Below are 19417 nucleotides of genomic sequence, written 5' to 3'. Positions count from 1 at the left end.
TTCCAGGGGTGGATATGTCTGTGATCCAGGCTCGACAGTTCTGTAACTTAACCACTCGTTTGGAACATGTCTCGCTGAGGTAACATAGGCACTTGCATTGAGAACATAAAGGACACTATGTGCATCTTATATATGTTGGTCTACACTATGCATGTCTGGTTTTGAAGTGATGCTACCACAATAAGTACAAACAAATGAGCCTGAGCTTCTCTGCTTTATAGAAAGATGGATCTTCTGCTGACAAAATAGAGGCACTTCCAGCCTTGGACTTAACCTTCTGCAGTGCTGTGCTGCAGTTCAGGGACACGGGTCGGTATTGTGCTTTTTTACTTCCTAAATACATTGTATACTGATAGAAATGCAAACATGTTTATTCAGACACATATTATGAACAGTAATTAGCACAGATTTCAGAGGGTATGCAGGTGACAGCCCATATTGCTCCCTCTGAAGTGTCACAGCTATAAGGGGGGAGTTTGCCTGCAGCAGGATGGGCAACCCTGGCAGCTCAAGTCTACCAGTAAGGGTGCAGTTATATCTAGCTCGTTAAATTAGAGCAGATTAAACCAGATTGCATCAGAAACTGACAGGATACAGAATCAGTTTGGTAACAAATGAGTTATAATGTAGGGCTGCTAAAACACGGGCACGAGTTAAATGAACTTGTCTCATCTCCCACCACCCTAAGGAGCTAATTTATGGGAGGTCTCAGCAAGCAAAATTCAAATGAAATTCTTACATTCCCAGATTGACCTGTTCTGGTGATGTATTCACCAAGTGACCTTTTGGATCACTTAAAAAATATGGTATTTTGGAGCAAAAGTAGCAGAAGAGAGATACCATGATCTTATAATATTTCTGTCATTCTTCCATGATATTTTTTTTTCAAAAAATCCATGCTTAATATGATAACAATTGAACTTCAGCATTACCAAATTACCTATTGTAGAAAATATAAAATGTAAAATTACTGTTCTTTTTCTGTTTTCTGTGACTTCTACACAACTTACTTACAAGGCATACTCTAAAATTTCCTAAAAGCAATGCATATGACTAGTGGTGCCAGGTTCCATCTTAGAACTGGACCTCCAGACCTAGACTAAAACTGAGCTTTCTCAGATGATTTACATTACAGATTTTAAGAACTTTCTTATTCTGAAGGTAAAGAGCACTTGACTTTTCCTTTATTGTCTTTCAGAAAACAGCTGAACAAGAAGGTGTTTGTGTAATAATATCGCTTCATCTCTTTTATTTACACGATAATATGGCACTTATATTTCTTCTATTTTCTTCTATTTTACCAATCACACACCTGGCACCGAATTCCAATTCTCTCTAAAGGACTAAACAAACACAGTGCTTTGTGCAGCGTCACCTATCAATCAATGTGCCACTTCTCCTCCCTTCCCCCAGGACTCAGCTAACCAGCTTAGCTCTTTTACCTGCTTTATGCATCGTGTCTGGTAGTTCCAGTGCAGTCTCATTGTTAATTGAGAATATAAACTTTATAAAAGACTTTCCACAGACAATAAATGTAAATGTAATTGTACAGAATGAATATATGAAGCTGTGATCCTTACACAGATTGTGTGCAACATTTAAAACCAGATTTATTGCATTTCTCAGAAAATGGCTGAAGAGGACTCACACTGTTTCCTCCACTGCAGAATAGGAAAGTCTGTAAAGCCTTAAGTAACCATCACAAAAGGGCTTTTTATTGTAAGATGAGGACAGGGTTGGCCAGAAACAAACACAGATGCCACAATTGTTTTACCTGCACAAGCTAACCACTGAAATACCTTTATAACGAATGAGGAAGCAAATAAAAAAAAAATCTCTACTTGACAAATTGGGAAAAAAAAATAACTTCAGTGTGGGAATGCATGGTTAGTTTATGGAGGATTAATATTTGTGTGCTTTACTTCTTAACTAACATGACCACAGAAAGTGTTCATAGTCACTTAATATTTTTTTTCTGAACACGTAAGAAATTTGACCAACAAATGAAAACACTTACTCACGGAGGCTTTCAATCATTTTTTCCATTGCATCTTCCCAACAATAGGCTTTAACTGACTGTATATTTTCAATTATTTCTGAGGTGATGACAAGTCTCTCGTTGATCTTTCCTGCCCTCTTATCCCTATAAAGTAAAAAGACAGTAGGTTAATCCTCATCTATTTCACCGTGCATAGTTATTTTGTATCACATTGTATCTTTGTATCATTGTATCTTAAGAAAATTCTTTCCCTACATACCTATTCTTAATATACTTATTTTAGCAAAATTCTTATGAAGAATGTGATAGGAATTATTAGAAATGGAATAATTGCTTTACTAAGGAGAAAACAGAAGCTCTAAAAGCATTAATCACTTCACTAACAAGGAGATTTAATACTACAAAGCGTTATCACTATCAATGCATCACCAAACATGTTAGACCTTTTTTTTTTATAAGTTTAGACAGGTGCCACTAAATAAGTAAAGGCTTGTCCCTACATTTCTGACTCATCCAGCATTCTTTGGACATCTCTTTTGTAACAATGCAATAATGAGATACCCTTAATTAAGTAGTATAAACTTCATAAAACCGCTTGTTTCAGGAAAATATACTAAAAAATATTTTAAAATAGTCTCGTCACCTGTATTTCATCATCCTTTGTCCCAGCCAGGCTTGGAAAAAGACCATGACTATTAGAAAAGCAAGTCCAGAAAATGCAGAAGCTTGTAACATATCCCAGAGCAGTCCCATCAGCAGTGCCACTTGTAAAGGTGCAATCCACACAAAATGAGCCAGAGCAAGACCCTGCAGAAGCCCACAGGAGAATAACAATAATAATGAAAGTTACAGACTGCTTTGAAAACTACAAGAAAAGGAAGAAGTCATTAAAGTGACACTTTGAAAAATGTAATGAAGGATGGTACAAATACTTCCAGTAGTAAAACAAGTTTATAAAGGAGAATTTGTGATTCTGAGCACATAGCATTCTGGGTGTTAATAATGATGACAGCGCAGCAGTACATATGCATTCCACACCTGAACTTCGATTTTTGTAAGGCAAAGTTCAGTACACAATTGTCTCTTCACTATGTGTGCACACGAGGAAAAAATCCAGCTTTGGAAAAGTAAACAGAATTTGCTATCAACACTGGTGTTTTCAATCACTGCAAGATGGGAAAAATATGGAAACAATTCTTCTGAGAGTAACTTCATCTGATATAGGAGGCCAACATTACTCTGGTGAAGATATGTCTTTTGTAAAAATGCAGCAAATTCAAAGAAGACTGCTGCCTTCTTCTCCACATTTGTCTATCATTAGATAGATTTTGGACTGAATCCTGTAGTCAGGCTGAGAAACAGAGCTTGCACAGAGCTCTGTGTTGCTGCAGCTACACTACTGCACTACTAGGGCACTTGGCCTAGCTTGTCAGTGCTAGCTCAAGTTGTTCTATATAGTAATAAAGTGCATAAAGTACATAGACAAAAGACACGAAGCTGGAACTGTAGGGTCTCTCTGACGTCAGGTTTCTTGTTTCTCCCGTACGAAGCAAACCTCATACCATCAACGGGGCAATTATACACGCAGAACAAAAGCTCACAGAGTTTCCAGCCTCCGAGCCATTACTACAAAACTACCTCCATACCTTTAATGAAAAGTTTTACAGGAGACTTTGAATGTATTGGCTGAGCACTGTCACAGGTTGTCCAGAGAGGTTGCAGAGCCTCCCTCCTTGGAGATGTTCAAAAGCCACCTGGATGTGGTCATGGGCAACCTGCTTTGATGGCTCTGACTGAGCAGGGAGGCTGGACCAGGTGACTTCCAGAGGTCTCTTCAAACCTCAACTACTCTGTGATTCTGTATTGTCTAAAATGGATGTGTTGGAAATGATTTCTAATAGTCTTACATCAACACGTAATTAGGTTTTTAAGGAGCGTGGGTAATAGTAACAACAGGATGCTGAACATCGCTTGTTCAATAGCAGGAGCACCATACCGGTTCACCTTATTAGAAAGAGATATGGTGGTCAGGAAAAAAAAAAAAAAAAAAAATGACAAGGATTGGATGAGCAGGTTCTGACTGCTATGAAACCAACTGTGTAAACTGAGGTTTCCTGGTGGATTCTCACTGCACTGTAAAACAAGAATGTTTTTATGGTATATCTAGTGTGTAAGTTTGCTTTTCTTATCAGCATAGGAGAAAAAGGAAGATGTACTTATTAGAATGAGCATTTCTGTGACCAGATGTCAAAACATACTCTTAGGATGGGCTTCATTTTATGTCTACAATGAACAGTGAGTGCAGTCTGACATTTATTCTCCTTCCCCCCTTAATGATTGCCATGAGTTGTTTGAGGTTTTGCTTTGGTATTTGATGGATCTTTAAGTTCATTAATCAACTAATAACGTACCTCGTCAAATTTGTTCAGATTATTGGAAAGAAGACTGACCAATTGTCCAGTACTTATTTTATCTAGGACTTTGCTTGACAGTTTTAAGGTCTGTAAAAGAAAACAAAACAATAGGAAAATGGCCATGTAACTCACTCCTTTAAAACAGAATAAATACAAATTAAAATAATAGGCAGTTGTACGGTAGCATAAATTACAACTCACTTATCAGCTTCATGCTATAAGGAAACTCTCATTAAACTTGTTATTTATGTCACTTGAATTTAACATAGTCATTAAATTGCTTTACAACTATTGATTTATCGACTTAGCCCCTGTTTTCTGTTGCATATTTTATGTATATAGATATGTATGGAAATACAAGCTTTAATTAAGCATGCATGCTGTGTGTTGCTGTGCTTCCTCAAAAATCTCCTACTGTGCCTATCTAGACAAATGTTTTTTGAAATATGTTTTCACAGTGAGCTTTAAAATAGAGTAACTAACAGGTTTGTTTAAATTAGCTGGATTTGTTATTGGTAAAAGCAAACACCTTTTAAAACCTTTGGATTTATGAACATGAAATGCCTCCACTTCTGTTGATTCTTCACGCTATAGAGAACTCACATGGTATCATTCCAACTCAGTCCCTTCTGTGTTATACTTCTGAAAATACTCCTTAGCCACTAGCATGTTATTTTTCCTTTGCTATACATGTGCATAACAGGAGCGCAGTGGTACAACAATTAAAGCATTTCACTACATATCTAGTGAGTCTGAGCTCACACAGAGTCTGACTTCAGTCAAAGCAGCTGTAGACATTTATTTAATTATTTGGACATAGGAAATGGACAGCTGTCAGAAACGGATGTTAACTGTATTACTCTTTTGTGTGCTTTTTGTAACAAAACTACAAACATTTTAAAAAGCTGCCCTAAAAGCTATGCAGGGTATAGACAGAAGCTTGGCTTTAAGTGCAAATGAAAAAATTACCTTCTTATAAATCAAGCTAAACAATGCTATCCTTATTTGCATCCCTATATGATGAAGACCAAATATAGAAGGGTGTGTGAGCAGTGTTCTCACAAGGAAGAGAAGGCACAAGCCAATGCCCAGGTAGTAGGCTATGGATCTTTCAGAGGAGTTGTCCGGATCATAGGAAGCTATTATTCTTCCCAGCAGAAGGGGCTGCACAGATTTGGTGGCTTCCTGAAGATGGAAACAAGAGAAAATAGTTTTGGTCAGTGGTTTTTTTTTTTTTATTATTATTTTTATTTTTCACCCCAAAGTGATGCATTGTAATTTCAAGACCTACCAACTGAGATTTACACTTAAATGAGGAACGAGGCTCTGTTCTCTGTGCAAACCACAGAAATAACTAGCAATCACACTGGAAGTGATAACTCTGTCTGTGATGCTCCTGCAACTCCACCAAAACAAATCTAGCTTTTAAATTTTGCTAGTTGTTTTCTACAAAAATGACAACTGAGATATTAGCTTCCAGATTTACTTTACAAAGATGTAATGGATTTGCATAATATGACAGAATCCAGTTTTGCAGGTTGGATCTCCATTTTAGCCATCGGGGAACAAATCTCACTGCACTTTACTGAGCTTATAGGACACAAGAAGACTCACAAATTCTGAAATGAATACTGAGGTAACACAGATAAAACTTACGGTAAATAGGAATAACACCAGAATAAAATGATAAACAATTGGGATCATCCTACCCAACAGTTCTAGACCATTGTATCCATGGCCATAATAAAAGCAAGATGAGAAATGTAAAAGGTAAGAGAGGTAAGTTTGATAAAAGCCCCAGAAGAAATCAGTACCTCCTGCCCAACCAGCTCCAACACTTCGCATCCCAGGATGAGTAACATGGCAGAGTATCAGAGCAGGAGAGAAAAATGAGGGGTAATCACACTGCTAAACTACAAGGCATCCAAATGATCTGCCACCATAGCCTGTTGTTACATATGTCCTCAGATTCCTCTGCTATTCTAATTAAACCCCACTAGTTTTATCTACACTCATGTTACATTTCCCTTTCTTCATGCCATGATTGTTCTTATACCTTCGTCTTCCCTCTCTTTCCTTCCCCAATTCTTCCACAAAAACTGCAAAAGTCATCTGTGTGCTATGTGTTCTAACAACTTACTTCTTCTGCATGAGCTTCTGAAGTGTATGAAGTACAAATTTAAAAATGAAACAAAAGAGCACATGTAATGTAAAAATATATTCTTAAGAATTTTTACATGTGCCTCCTCATCTTTCTGTTGTGTCTGTTCACTTTCAGCAGAGTGGTACTTCAAAAATAGCAAGAAACCATCAAATTCTCTTTTGTACAGGTGTGTTAAATTCTATCAAAAATTATTATGTCTTTGAGCTCAAAAACACACAGCCTACCGCACAGAGACACAGACAGGAGTGAATCACAGAATCACAGAATCACAGAATTTCTAGGTTGGAAGAGACCTCAAGGTCATCGAGTCCAACCTCTGACCTAACGCTAGCAGTCCCCACTAAACCATATCCCTAAGCTCTACATCCAAACGTCTTTTGAAGACTTCCAGGGATGGTGACTCCACCACTTCCCTGGGCAGCCTGTTCCAGTGCCTCACAACCCTTTCGGTAAAGAAGTTCTTCCTAACATCTAACCTAAAACTCCCCTGGCTCAACTTAAGCCCATTCCCCCTCATCCTGTCACCAGGCATGTGGGAGAACAGGCCAACCCCCACCTCGCTACAGCCTCCCTTGAGGTACCTATAGAGAGCGATAAGGTCGCCCCTGAGCCTCCTCTTCTCCAGGCTGAACAAGCCCAGCTCCCTCAGCCACTCCTCATAGGACTTGTTCTCCAGACCCCTCACCAGCTTCGTTGCCCTTCTCTGCACCCGCTCAAGCACCTCGATGTCCTTCTTGTAGCGAGGGGCCCAAAACTGAACACAGTACTCGAGGTGCGGCCTCACCAGAGCCGAGTACAGGGGGCCGATCACCTCCCTAGCCCTGCTGGTCACACTGTTCCTGATACAAGCCAGGATGCCGTTGGCCTTCTTGGCCACCTGAGCACACTGCTGGCTCATATTCAGCCGACTATCCACCATCACTCCCAGGTCCTTCTCTGCCTGGCAGCTCTCCAACCATTCCTGTGAACTGGCACAACTGAGCTATAATTGCCTTTTACAAAGATAAATAGATAGGGAAAATCCCCTTTGTATTTCCCTTCTCCTTTTGGTCTCTCACACAAGGTCCATCTCAGGTACTCATTCAACTTGTACTGTAATCTCTTTTGAATATCACTGTTGGTGAAGTAGATATTCAAAACTCACTTTTTCGACAGAAGAGATGAAATTTTACATCTTAAACATCTTAAACCTGTGATATACACTACATCTTAAACCTGTGATATACACTACTTTTACTTGATTAACTGCAATTCTGCCTCAACAAATGTTGTAAACCTGGAGCCTGCTTTGACAAAGACTTCAGTGTTATCAGTAGGCAAAGGGAGGGGTGTTTATTGAAACACACATGACCCAAGGCAGCTGTGCTTAGACCATATGCATCCAGAAGTGGCAAACCAAAACTCCACAAAAGTCAGAAAATACAAAACAGTCACCTTTCAAGGACAATGCAGTGCTTTTGTACTCTCAGAGATTCCAAGATAAGCTTATATATATATGCTTAAAATAGCAAGGTTTGTTGGTTGTTGTTTTTTTGTGTGTTTTTTTTTTTTTTTTTGTATTTACTTTTATTCCAGTGAAAATGCCATGCTCTGCTACTGTGTTTGTTGTGACTATAATGGCATTGCATACATACCTAGCTTGCTCCAAAGAAAAGGTGATTTACAGACTAAGGTCAGAAAAATGGCTGGCAATAAGCCAAATTTTTTGCTATCTTCTGCAGAAAAAAAAAAAAATCCACTCATTTACTGTGGAATTTTATCAGCTTGTTTTCTGAAGGTACTATTATCCAGTCAACATACAAGGGAAAGCAGAACTAGATGCTTTTTATTTTCCCTCTTGCAACCACAAAATTACCTATGGATATAAGTATGGGTGTGTAATCTGAATAACCCATCTAAAAAAGGAATTGTGCATCAAACAGAAAATCCACTTTTCAGGAGTTGTTTTTGCTTCTCCTTTTCTTGCTCTTCCCTCTGCATTCATCATAGACCACTGAAAAACTCATAAAAATTCCCCTCACAGAAATCATAATTAAAAGACCAAAATTCTGATGAGATATGAGAGTATGACACAAGATACCATGCTAGATGGTATCCTGGTCTGGCATGGCTACTCTTTTGCAACGAGAACTTTGAATTAAATATGCACCCCATATGCTTCACTCTGAATTTGAAGACAATAATGCACATCTCTGCTTTTGGCCCAAGAAATGCCTTGGGACTTTCATATCCCTCCTTGCCCCATTCACTCATACACATGACCTATATGTGAGAACTTCAGGAAATCCTCATTAGAATCCTTTGGGACATGATACTAAAACCATTTCAAAGTTAATGCTAGCAGCAACTTCTCCTGAGTGAAAATATAAATTTCATGGGGATAACTATAAGACAAAAATGTAAGTAGAATCAAACTGATCCTCACAGTAAAGTACCCAATTTGCTAGCCAGCATCTTGTTAAAAAGAAAGATTTTTGTTTCACCACTGCACTATCTTTTCTTTACATTGCAAAACACATCTGCTGATGAGGTGAAATGTGGAAGCTGTTTAGGCCAGCAGGGGAGCAGATACATTAAGTGAACTAACACAACACCACTTATGAGGGAGAAACATAGTACTCTAGGGGGCCAGAGTGCAAGTGTCCACCCTTTAATAACATCATTACCTACAGTGCATGAGGGGAAAAAAGAGAGCCAGAAAAACCACTAGACCTGATGAGAGCAAAGCTGTGATTCTAGATGCAACAACAACTGCACAAACAGCAGGGATGTAAGCAGAGTTTAAAACACACTTTGAGGAAGGTGTTATGGAAATGGCTCAGGGATTAGACAAGGGAAGAGTTGAAAGGAAAGTGAAGTTCAAAAGAATGCACAACTTGATTGCACTTATGCCAATACGGCACAACATCCTGTCCCCATTTAAATTAATGGCAAGGCTCCCGTTAATTTCCGTGAGCAGGGCCTGAAAAGAACATCAGCAGCTTTAGCAGACAGTTTTCCTCTTACAGCTTCCAATAAAATGAAGAGCTTTATCAGCTCATAATGAAATCAAGAATTTAAACTAAGATTTGATCTTGCCATGCTTATTGTGAAAGGTACATATTTTGATTTCTATGTGCTGAATTTCACATCTGCAATTTCTTAAAGAAATGGAAAAAGACAACAAACATGACTCAAAAATTTTGTAGTCCCGTTGTTGTTCTGTCTGCAACTGGTCTAAAATTGTACTTGGTTAGAAAAAGTCCACACAGAGAAATCACATCACATGCATGCATCACATCACATGCATGCATGCCCCCAGGTACTTTATTTGCGCATGTTCTGGGAAAGGCTGTTATGCTCAGAACTGTCTGCATGAGCCTTCAGACACTGCTTAACTTTTAACAAGAATGCATTACTCCAGTAGTTTAGGCTGATGGACTCTGCTTTACATGGCAGGCTATATCTGTAGAACTGCTGTTGTTTTCAAACACAATCCTGACATGAATCAGGAGTCACTGGCTTGGCATCTATTACACACAAGAGGAAATATGTTAAAAAATTAGCAAGAGGAATGAGACAACAGGAGCAAATTAGACAGAATTGTGTTGGAGTCTACAAAGAAATGGTCTTGTCCCAGAGAACTGTTGACAAACAAGGTAAAAGATTACAGAGATAAGTGTTATGATAGCTCTGCACACACCAAGAGCCTCTGCCCTAGATAATTAACTGCCATACCTGGAAAAGACAGATAAGAAAAATAATTAACTGACTTGTCAAATTCAGTTCTAGCCACGTTGCCTCCCACCAGGCCCGTATGATAGTTGAACAGCCAGAGGATAGCCCAAATTTGTCACCGAAACCCTACAGAGTGAGCACATAATGCACCATAGCCACCTCTCCTTTCCTTTCTCTTTGTGTAATCACTGTAGATGGAGAAGGTAAACAGAGCACATCTCATTGAACCAGATCTTCAGCAGCAGCACATTGAGAGAGGTGAATGTCAGTCAGAGGAGACCTACAGCTCTTCATCAGTGACAAGAGCCCAATAAGTTAGAGAGCTTTAAGCTGTTTAAAGCTTTGTTTAAGCTTTAAACGAAGTTGGTCTGGAGCTAATTTCTTTGATAACTCTTCTCAACTAAGCAACCATCTTGATTACCCTACTTTTAATCAGAAATTGTGTATATAAAAGTGTGAGTGTATCCACCCAAAAGAAAGAAGCATAAAGTTAAAATGTAGAGAACTTTTTCATGCTAGGTTTTATTTTTGAAATTAAGCCTTGGTGATGAGAAATTTCAGTATTGATGAGCTACTTCTGAGGGATAGTCATAATGTGATTGCAAAAAAAAATTAAAAATAAATAAGGCCTACATATTTTTTTAATCTATGAAGAAGCATGACATACTGAGGTATATTGTATGTTTTCTACAGTCAAGAAAGAAAGTGAATGCTGCATCTTAAGGAAAACAATTTACTTTTCCTTCAGAACATTTCTTCCCTTTCTTTAGGCTATTTTATTCTGTGACTTTCTGATTCTGTTACTGATACTTGACACTGAAACTTCAGTGCTGTAGAAACTTAAAATGCTACATTTACCCATTGGCACAGTATTACAAGAGAAAAAAAGCAGATAGTTTTTCCATAATTCTTAGGGGAAAAGTTCATCTGAAGTGCAATTGTAGTCAGTTATTCATTATCCAAATCAAATTAACAGTGATCTACACTTGTATCATGAGAGGAATGATAAGCAAGTTCATAGGAATGATGACAACTCTCCATACTACTCTTCCCTTCCTACTTGGGAGAGAGATCATTCTAATGGAAATGAAAGTTTGTATTTCTATAACTTTGTTATTCTCTTATAATAGTTCCTTGGGATACCCAGTAGAAAACTAGAAAAATAAGTACTGTTTCATAGGAAGCAGAATGAACTTCTGAGAAATTTCTGAGTTGTTTCACACAAATTTCCCTTCTGCCCAGTTCACAATCTTACTTGAAAGGACAGCTAAACTCTGGCACATTCAACTCTAATGGTGATAGAATTAATTCCTTTCTGTATCAACCTATCCAAAATAAAAATCTGACCTAGAGATCTGTCTCATATCCAAACAAACAAACAAACAAAAAACACTAACTATATGAGTACATCTGACCACTTTTGGCCATTATATCTGTTATATATATATATATTTATAATATGTATATATCATATATATTTTACACAGTTACTTATGCAGAATTGTTACCACTACTGAAAACAACTTGTTTTGTTTTTTTTTGCATATGTAAGCCTGAATAAACCATTTAGCTATAGAGCTGAGTGATAGTCACTTCAGCAAGATTGACCAAATTATGTGATATTTCACTGTCTTTTTTTCTAATGTACACGAAATTTTCTCTTGCAAATTCATGATTTTTTTTTAACTTTTTTTAAAATGTCACATGAGAAAATAATTACTTAAATTCAGCAGTGATGCAAAAAAAAAAACACACATGCTTGCGAGAACATATGCTAGCACCTAGCAATATGTACATGTACATTTCAAAGTTACTAATACGTTTCAAAGATATGAACACGTGATAAGAAAATACTTCATTTAAGAAGGCCCCTGAGTATCTCTCTGTACTCACCATCTTTCTGAACAATATACAGAGCAAAACCTGTAGTTATTCACGTAATTCTGTATCAATTTAGGAATCCCTAAGACTTGCATCCACTTCTGGAACACTGAAAGTTTACAAGAAACAAGAACAAATCTTACCCCTAAATATAATAATATTCCATAGAACATAAATTTCCAGAAAAAGCATCGTCGAAGAGCATTAATAAGCTTGGGCTTTTTCTTTGAAGTTGCCAGCTCTCTGTCCCACTCTCTGAAAAGAAACCGAAAAACAAGACCATTAAGTTGTGTGAGCAAATACATGGGTCTATGGCTCTGACATACTTCAATTCACTCAAGTATATCCAAGGAGATTTAGCTAAGGTGAATAATGAAACAAAGCTTTGCAGAGACCCTGAAGACCTGGTCCTCATTGACTTGATAGATCAATAAAAGTTCAAACGTAGTTCAGCCACATATTTGGCAGTTTTAAATACTCAGCCATACATCACCCTGCAGGGAATTAATTCATGAAAAGGTCACATTGTATGTTTTAAAGAAACCTGCTGTACTTAAGACCAACACACAAATAATAGGCAAATAAATGCTTTGGAGCTCTTCCAGTCTGCAGAAAGAAAACACCAACAAAGCATCAAAAATGTGACTTTCCTACTGCATAGCCTTATTTTAATCTATGTTGCTAGGGCAATAACTATGCATTCAATAATTGCTAACTAATCAGAAGCAATGCTATATATAGTAAGCATATGTTTAGTCAAAATTCAGCTCACACATTAAAGCACTCCTAAGAATTTAATCAGTCAACACTTTTCTTCATTTTTCAACAGAATATTAAATAACAAGAATATTCCATTTATACCTTCTTTTCTGTGTCAAAATGCATTAAGCATACCAATATTCTCAATACTTTTCACCAGTTTTGAATATGTATGTCACACTGCACTTAAGTTTAATTGGATTGGCACAATCACGGAGATGTGAACTGCCCCAGAACATCAGGAAAAGCTGTGCCAGAGGATGCAGAAGACGGACTGAACTGAAGCCCAGGTATCTGTATGAGTTATTTCTAAGTGCAGCAGTTTCTGAATTACAACCCACTGGGAAAGGGTAGGGAGGAAGCCTACATGAGGAAAGTTAGGGCATGACTTCTGTAGAAGCAATTAAATAAAACCTGTTAGAAATGGCATTAAAAAAATAATTAATTAATTAAGGTTAAAAAAAAAAAAAAAAAAAAAAAAAGATTTGACAAAGTTATTTTGGAAGAAAGAATAGCAGAACAGGAAGTTAACATTGAAACTGTGTTTCTAGTCCCACTAGTCAACAGATAGATGTCACAGGTACCTGTACATTATAGTTCAGAGCATTGAGGTGATACATCCACATCAGGGATCCCCGTCAGCTCCAAAGGACAACTGAATGCCCTTGTTTGCTGAATGAGGACACTTCTAAGCCAGTTAATAGACACCATCTTGCACCCAATATTATTTAGACAATTTATCCAAAAACTTCTTGATGAAATTTCCAATGTGATTCTTGAAACAAAGTAAATCCATGAACATTTCATACCTTTCTAATTTTTCAGAAAGATTATCAGCAGAGTCCGCAGAAGGAATTTGATAAATATCCGACAGTTCCAGTCGTTGTCTGTAACCTTTTTTCAGAATTGGCTTTGTCCATCTAAGCAGAAAAAGGAAGAAAAAAAAGAAAAAAAGAAAAAAAAAAAAAAAGATGACTGTTTCTGGGGTTAATTCTGAAGCTGCATTGCCTTGCCTGAACATTTTGTCCACAGCACCTATGTGTGATGGCATAATACAGTACAGCTCTGTATCATATTTACTAAACTACATATACAAACTTAATGTTAAAAGAATAAATGCAAAATCACTTCATTTAATCAGTTTTGGATTTCAATTGTACCCCAAAATGCCTATTTAATCAGTACAAGGTAATGAGCAGGGCACTGAGTTCTTTTCACTGTATTTGCAAAAACATACCACATCCATTTTAATGTTCATTTCAAAGTTACAGGTTGTGTGAGACACAAGTCTATAATCCCCATAATTCAGCAGAATACAAAGATATTTCCCAAGTGAACAATTATATCACACCTGCTGTAAGAGAGTATGCTTTAAGAAATTGGAAAATTATCCTTCCTTTCTGCAATCATACTGTAGTTTCAGTCAAATCATATGGGCTTAGCTTAGTCTTTGACACCACTTTAGTTGAGAAATAACACACAATTCACATTATGCTATAGCAAAGCCAGCTATGAGAATCCACTTTGGAGAATTATTGGTAAAACATCCATCAACTTCACCAGTACTGGAAATAGGGACTAGATTTTTCAGGGATATAATAAAATGGATTAGCAGAAAACTTCTAAATTTAAAATAATACTGCTATGTGAAAGTCATTGTCAGCCAATGCACATGATAAACCAGGTACAAGATGGCAAAAAGGACCAGTTGGTATTGACTTTGTGCACATCACATGTAGAAATGACTAATCCGTGTCCTTCAGGAACAGCAGCTCTCCTTGACTGTCTTCATCAGAAGTTCTGTATACGGAGATATATTTTGGCAATGATAAAATAAGTTATGGGACACTAAACCGGTACTGCAGCTAATACAAGTGAGCAATAGTACTTCCTAAGCAACCTCTTTAATTCTCAATATCGTAGTTAATCTCCTTGCTGATCTCCTTAATAATGCTTTGAGACCACAATAATAAATTACCAAATTGTCTTGACAAAAGAGAAATTCTTTACAGTTTTCAATCTTGTATATATTTAACTGTCTGTACTCATCAATGCAGCCTAAATTATGTGCCCCTAAATCACACCCCTCTCCCAAGTCAACAAGTCACTTTGTGCATTCCTTGTCCTCATATATCTGCTCACCAGAGCAACTGCACCTACAGCAGATTAATTTTTCCAGCCAGCTACAGGAGTAGTACTGACACCTTCCAGGGATCTCCTGGTCTGCAGCCAGGTTTCTAACGCAGTCTACGGCAGGGCACACACATCAGTGTTCACCTCCCAGCTGTCCTGACCTTGCAGGTCCCACTCTAGCTAGATGTGGCCAGCCATGAGCTGTGCCAAGTGGCCTCAGGTGCTAGCAATGGTCATAGTGGGAGGAGTTGGCCCATTGCATGGTATTTGTCTCAAGACTGTCTTTCAACAGCAGCTGTCAATAACCACACGAGACTGTATATAATGAAAAAGAATGTACCAGAGAGAGAATATATGAATATCTCTCGCAAACAAGATTTTGCCAGGTTCGCATACCATCCAGATTACCATTTTGCTTTTGATTTCTTGCAAAGTTTTGAAATGCAAAATAGGTATACATTTATTTTAACTGGCAATATCATCTGTATTTATTTGTGTGTATTTTTAATGTATTTTAATGTATTTGTTTTTTTAACAGCTAAAACATCTGAATCAGAGTTTGTTAACCAACATGCCTCTGCTATTTTTAAGCTTAATAGAAGTGATTTGCTAGCATTAATTCCAAGCTTTTTTTTCTTTTCATGTCTACAGAGAATGACAAATTTCTTTTGAAAGGAAGAAAGCAAGAAGGAAGGGAAACAGGTTGGCTTTACAGCATTATGTTAGCAAATGCCACCGGATTACTGGCTGGCATTTAATGAACTCTTTCACAGAGAAGCCTGTAGTGCTGTCAGAGTTTTGCCACTAACTAGGAATGTTATTATGGGTACACACACATGAAACCCAGCAGGGGACAAGTTTCAAGGGTGTATGGTAGGAAAGAAGAAAAGATGGAAAACAAGTTCCACCTCTATATTAATTGCCTGATAGCAGAAAATACCTTATAAGTTTGATATACAAACATCATATACATAACATCTGTTTGAAGTTCTCTTTGGTTAGATTTCTAATGACCATCTCTTTATCATTTACTTTAGCAATATATAATAGATTTGCTATTATAGCTATTTCTTTCCCTAGCAGTCTCACCCCACGCAGGCAAATTGTAGGGATAGGACAGATGTCTTTGGCTTCCCAGAGAGTATTATCACACAGTGTTGACTTGTCAATAGGATTTGACTCTCCCTTTAGGCTGCTTTGCGTGCCACCAAAGACAGAAGGACAGAAGTGTGTTGCTAAGTCGACCACATGGTTCTTCCTCCAGTGCACAGGAATTTCCCAGGAACCTGGGACCTTCTTTCAGACATGAAGAGCTTGGCACAGTAGCAGAGCAGTGGTGTTATGCTGCTCCGGGACAGTTGGGCACCACTGCTGAGACCTGCACAGGGAAGCAGCTCTCCTGAGGGGCATCTGCTAGACCTGATGCTGTCCCAGCAGATGTCAGAAGTACAACTCAGGGACGTCTACTGAGCAGCTCAAAGCTGGCCACAGCTGTGCTCCTTTCCCCCCATGAGGCATCATTACCTGTGGGTAGCACAGATGGGGATGGTACCTGCAGTTTCTAAGGGAGTGGGCCTAAACTCTGACGGAGATGAAGCAAGGAAAGTGCCTCTGACTTTATCTTATCCCTTCTTTGAACAGTTATAGGGGGGGGGAAAATCAAGCCAAGGTTATGATGCTGTGTAACCGATGGTGTTTGTAGAGCCACTAGTTCCTACTGACCGTAGGAAAAGACTGATAAACTGCATAGATCTCAGCCATTCCCAAAGGGTCACACCAGACCAGATGCTACGAGAGGCTCTCACTTCTGTCCTGCCCCAAGTTCATCGCTCCAGCAGCAGCACAAATTGCAAACTGTACTTTACGTTATACAGGAGGTGGCAGCTCCACCACACTTGAAATGTGTTTACAGCACCCAACCCCTCCTCGGAGCATCCCTCAACACAGCCACACAGGGTGGGCCCGGCTCTGCATGGCCCTTGCTATCAGGTGGGACAACCCAGAGCACCCACAGCACACATCTGCCAGGCACCTCGGCCTAAATCCTGGGGTTTGTTGCCCTTGGCAGAACAGGCGTTAGTTATCTTATTTTGCTTCACATGGTAACCTGCTGAAATAATTTTCAGGGTATGTAGCCTGCTATAGTAAACCTTCAGCATTTTCCCCTTTAGGAAGAAACAGATGTGATGTTCTGAGATTAATATTAATATGTACTTATTGTAGGGCTCCAGCAACAGAAGGTAAAAGCAGATCCTATTTATTTCTGCTTTCTTTGTAGTTTTTTTTTTCTTTTCTTTTCTTTTTAAACAGACCATCAAGATTAGGATTTAAATTTCTTCACTAATAAACACTTCTTTTCCACAAGGAGTTATTTGACATGAAAAATGTTTAGCTGCAATATCATTGACTCTGCCACTAGCTGTGAACAGCACCGTTTTAAGAATAATTGATGTTCTGCTCAAACCCCAGGATTTCAATAGCTAATCTTAATTAGTATTACTCCACAGCAACTCTTGAGAAAGTCTTGCATTTTTTGTCTTTTTTTTTTTTTATTGCAAGTGGTATTTATTCAGATTACTATCTATCTAATCTCTAAATGTTTCTTTGACGTTCAGACTTTTAGCAGAAATGCATTATTTTTCTTTACAGTTAATAAGACAGTCAAAATCTTTCAGTTTGCAGAACTGAAAAATTTTTGAGAAAAAACAAAACAAAAGAAAACAAAAACAAACAAACAAACAAAAAAGTATGAAGGTATTTAAGCAGTGTAACATACAATCAGCTTATTAAAGCCTGTCAACTGTTTGGATACCAAAATCAAGTGTAATATATGCCTCAAATATTTCTTTAATAAAGCTACTACATACCATAGAGGTGATGATGTGCTACAAACGAGGTTTGCAACAGTTTCAATATATACCTCTAGTGACATTGTCTAGGATGCTTCTTCATTTTCATTCTTTTTCCTACTCTTTTAAAGACACTTAAAACAGGTAAAGAATATTGAAGACAGTTTGTATCAACAAAATCATTGCAGAGCTGTGCTATTCATGACTGAGCTGAATTTGAAAAGCTCCCAGATGTGTCACTAATTATAACACCATCTATCTTGATTCGGTTTAGCACTCCATTGTCTTAGCTATGCATTTATAGATACATTTCATAATAAATTAGCAGGCAGTTGCACCTTGCATGCAATAGCCCCTTCCAAATCTGTAATTTGTTCCAGCATCAGCAACTGGCATGGGATCAAAGGTAAACATCTTCTCAAATTGAATAGATTTGTAGCAATTTGAATGGGAAAGGGGAAGGAAAAGGGAAGGAAATTATTTATTTAATATAAATACTAAGTATCAACAAGTAAATTGCCGCTACAATGATACGCAATTAATGCAGAGTTGTAGGCTGCCTCTCTTATGACTTGCTTTTTGCCATCTTCTCTGCATCCTGCATCATATGATGCTGCCAGTCTTCAGTCTGACTCTTGCAAATGAATGAGAAAATATCTCACATCTCCCAATTTTCAAAATGATCTTGGACTCTGAGCAAAACAATACTGGTGGTATTTTTTTGTTTGTTTATTTGTTTGGTTTTGGTGCGTGTTTTTTTTTTTGGTTGGTTGGTTGGTTTTTAGTATTTGTTACCTCCAGAGAAATAAAAGCACCCTAGATTTCAAAGACTAACCTTAAACTGAGTTAAACTGAAAGAAGTTAGAATGAAAGGTTGGATTGACCATGAGAATATACCTGGAACCAAGTACCCTTCCCAGCTGTCACTTGGGATTTTCTCCTAAGGCACAACCTTGCCCATGGAGTCAAGGCAACAGTTCTGCAGCAGGCCACTCAAGCACTGCCTTCCAGGAGCAGTCCCTTCTCCTGCCCACCCTCTCCCAAAGGAAGGATGCTTACCTGTATCTGACAGGCAGGAGGGTTCTGGTTTCAAATGAAAAACAATTATTTTCAAAATATCTCTTAAGCACCTACGTATTCTCTCCTGATATTGGAGCTTCATGACACATTGCCTCGGTTTAGCTACTTGCTGATTCCTAAAATGCTCATGGAGTTCCTTTTGCTTATATGAGACTTCGTGATATATAAACAGCATGTGAGCTCTTGGTCATGTAGCTAGGCTTACCCTTTCTCCCATGGAAGGCAGTTGAAATACATCTACAAGCTTACGTTGCAAAATATGTAATGCCAAAGTCTTCTTAGCTACCGCAGTTCAATTGGACTTTTGATTTACTTACTTATTTTAGAAGACGTACTGGGACACATTATTATCCAGAGTAAGGTTTGGCACCAACCTGACCCCAGAAGTCCTGTAACTACATGCATATGTTGCTAGAAAATA

General features: G+C 38.0%; 1 protein-coding gene across 1 annotated transcript in view; it reads right to left on the bottom strand.

Moving 5' to 3' along the window:
- The window catches only part of CFTR (CF transmembrane conductance regulator), an 85937-nt gene that overhangs the window by 61680 nt on the left and 4840 nt on the right, over nucleotides 1–19417 (bottom strand). The window contains exons 2-7 of the mRNA XM_084296550.1: nucleotides 13744–13854; nucleotides 12319–12430; nucleotides 5383–5598; nucleotides 4411–4500; nucleotides 2643–2806; nucleotides 2018–2143 (exon numbers count right to left, since the gene is read on the bottom strand). Of these exons, the coding sequence (XP_084152676.1) occupies nucleotides 2018–2143; nucleotides 2643–2806; nucleotides 4411–4500; nucleotides 5383–5598; nucleotides 12319–12430; nucleotides 13744–13854 (819 nt within the window). The remainder of the gene's footprint in view (nucleotides 1–2017; nucleotides 2144–2642; nucleotides 2807–4410; nucleotides 4501–5382; nucleotides 5599–12318; nucleotides 12431–13743; nucleotides 13855–19417) is intronic.

This window comes from Netta rufina (genome assembly GCF_964035555.1).
Source record: "Netta rufina genome assembly, chromosome: 1".
Classification (NCBI taxonomy): Eukaryota; Metazoa; Chordata; class Aves; order Anseriformes; family Anatidae; genus Netta; species Netta rufina.
This window is presented reverse-complemented; position numbering and strand designations above follow the sequence as displayed.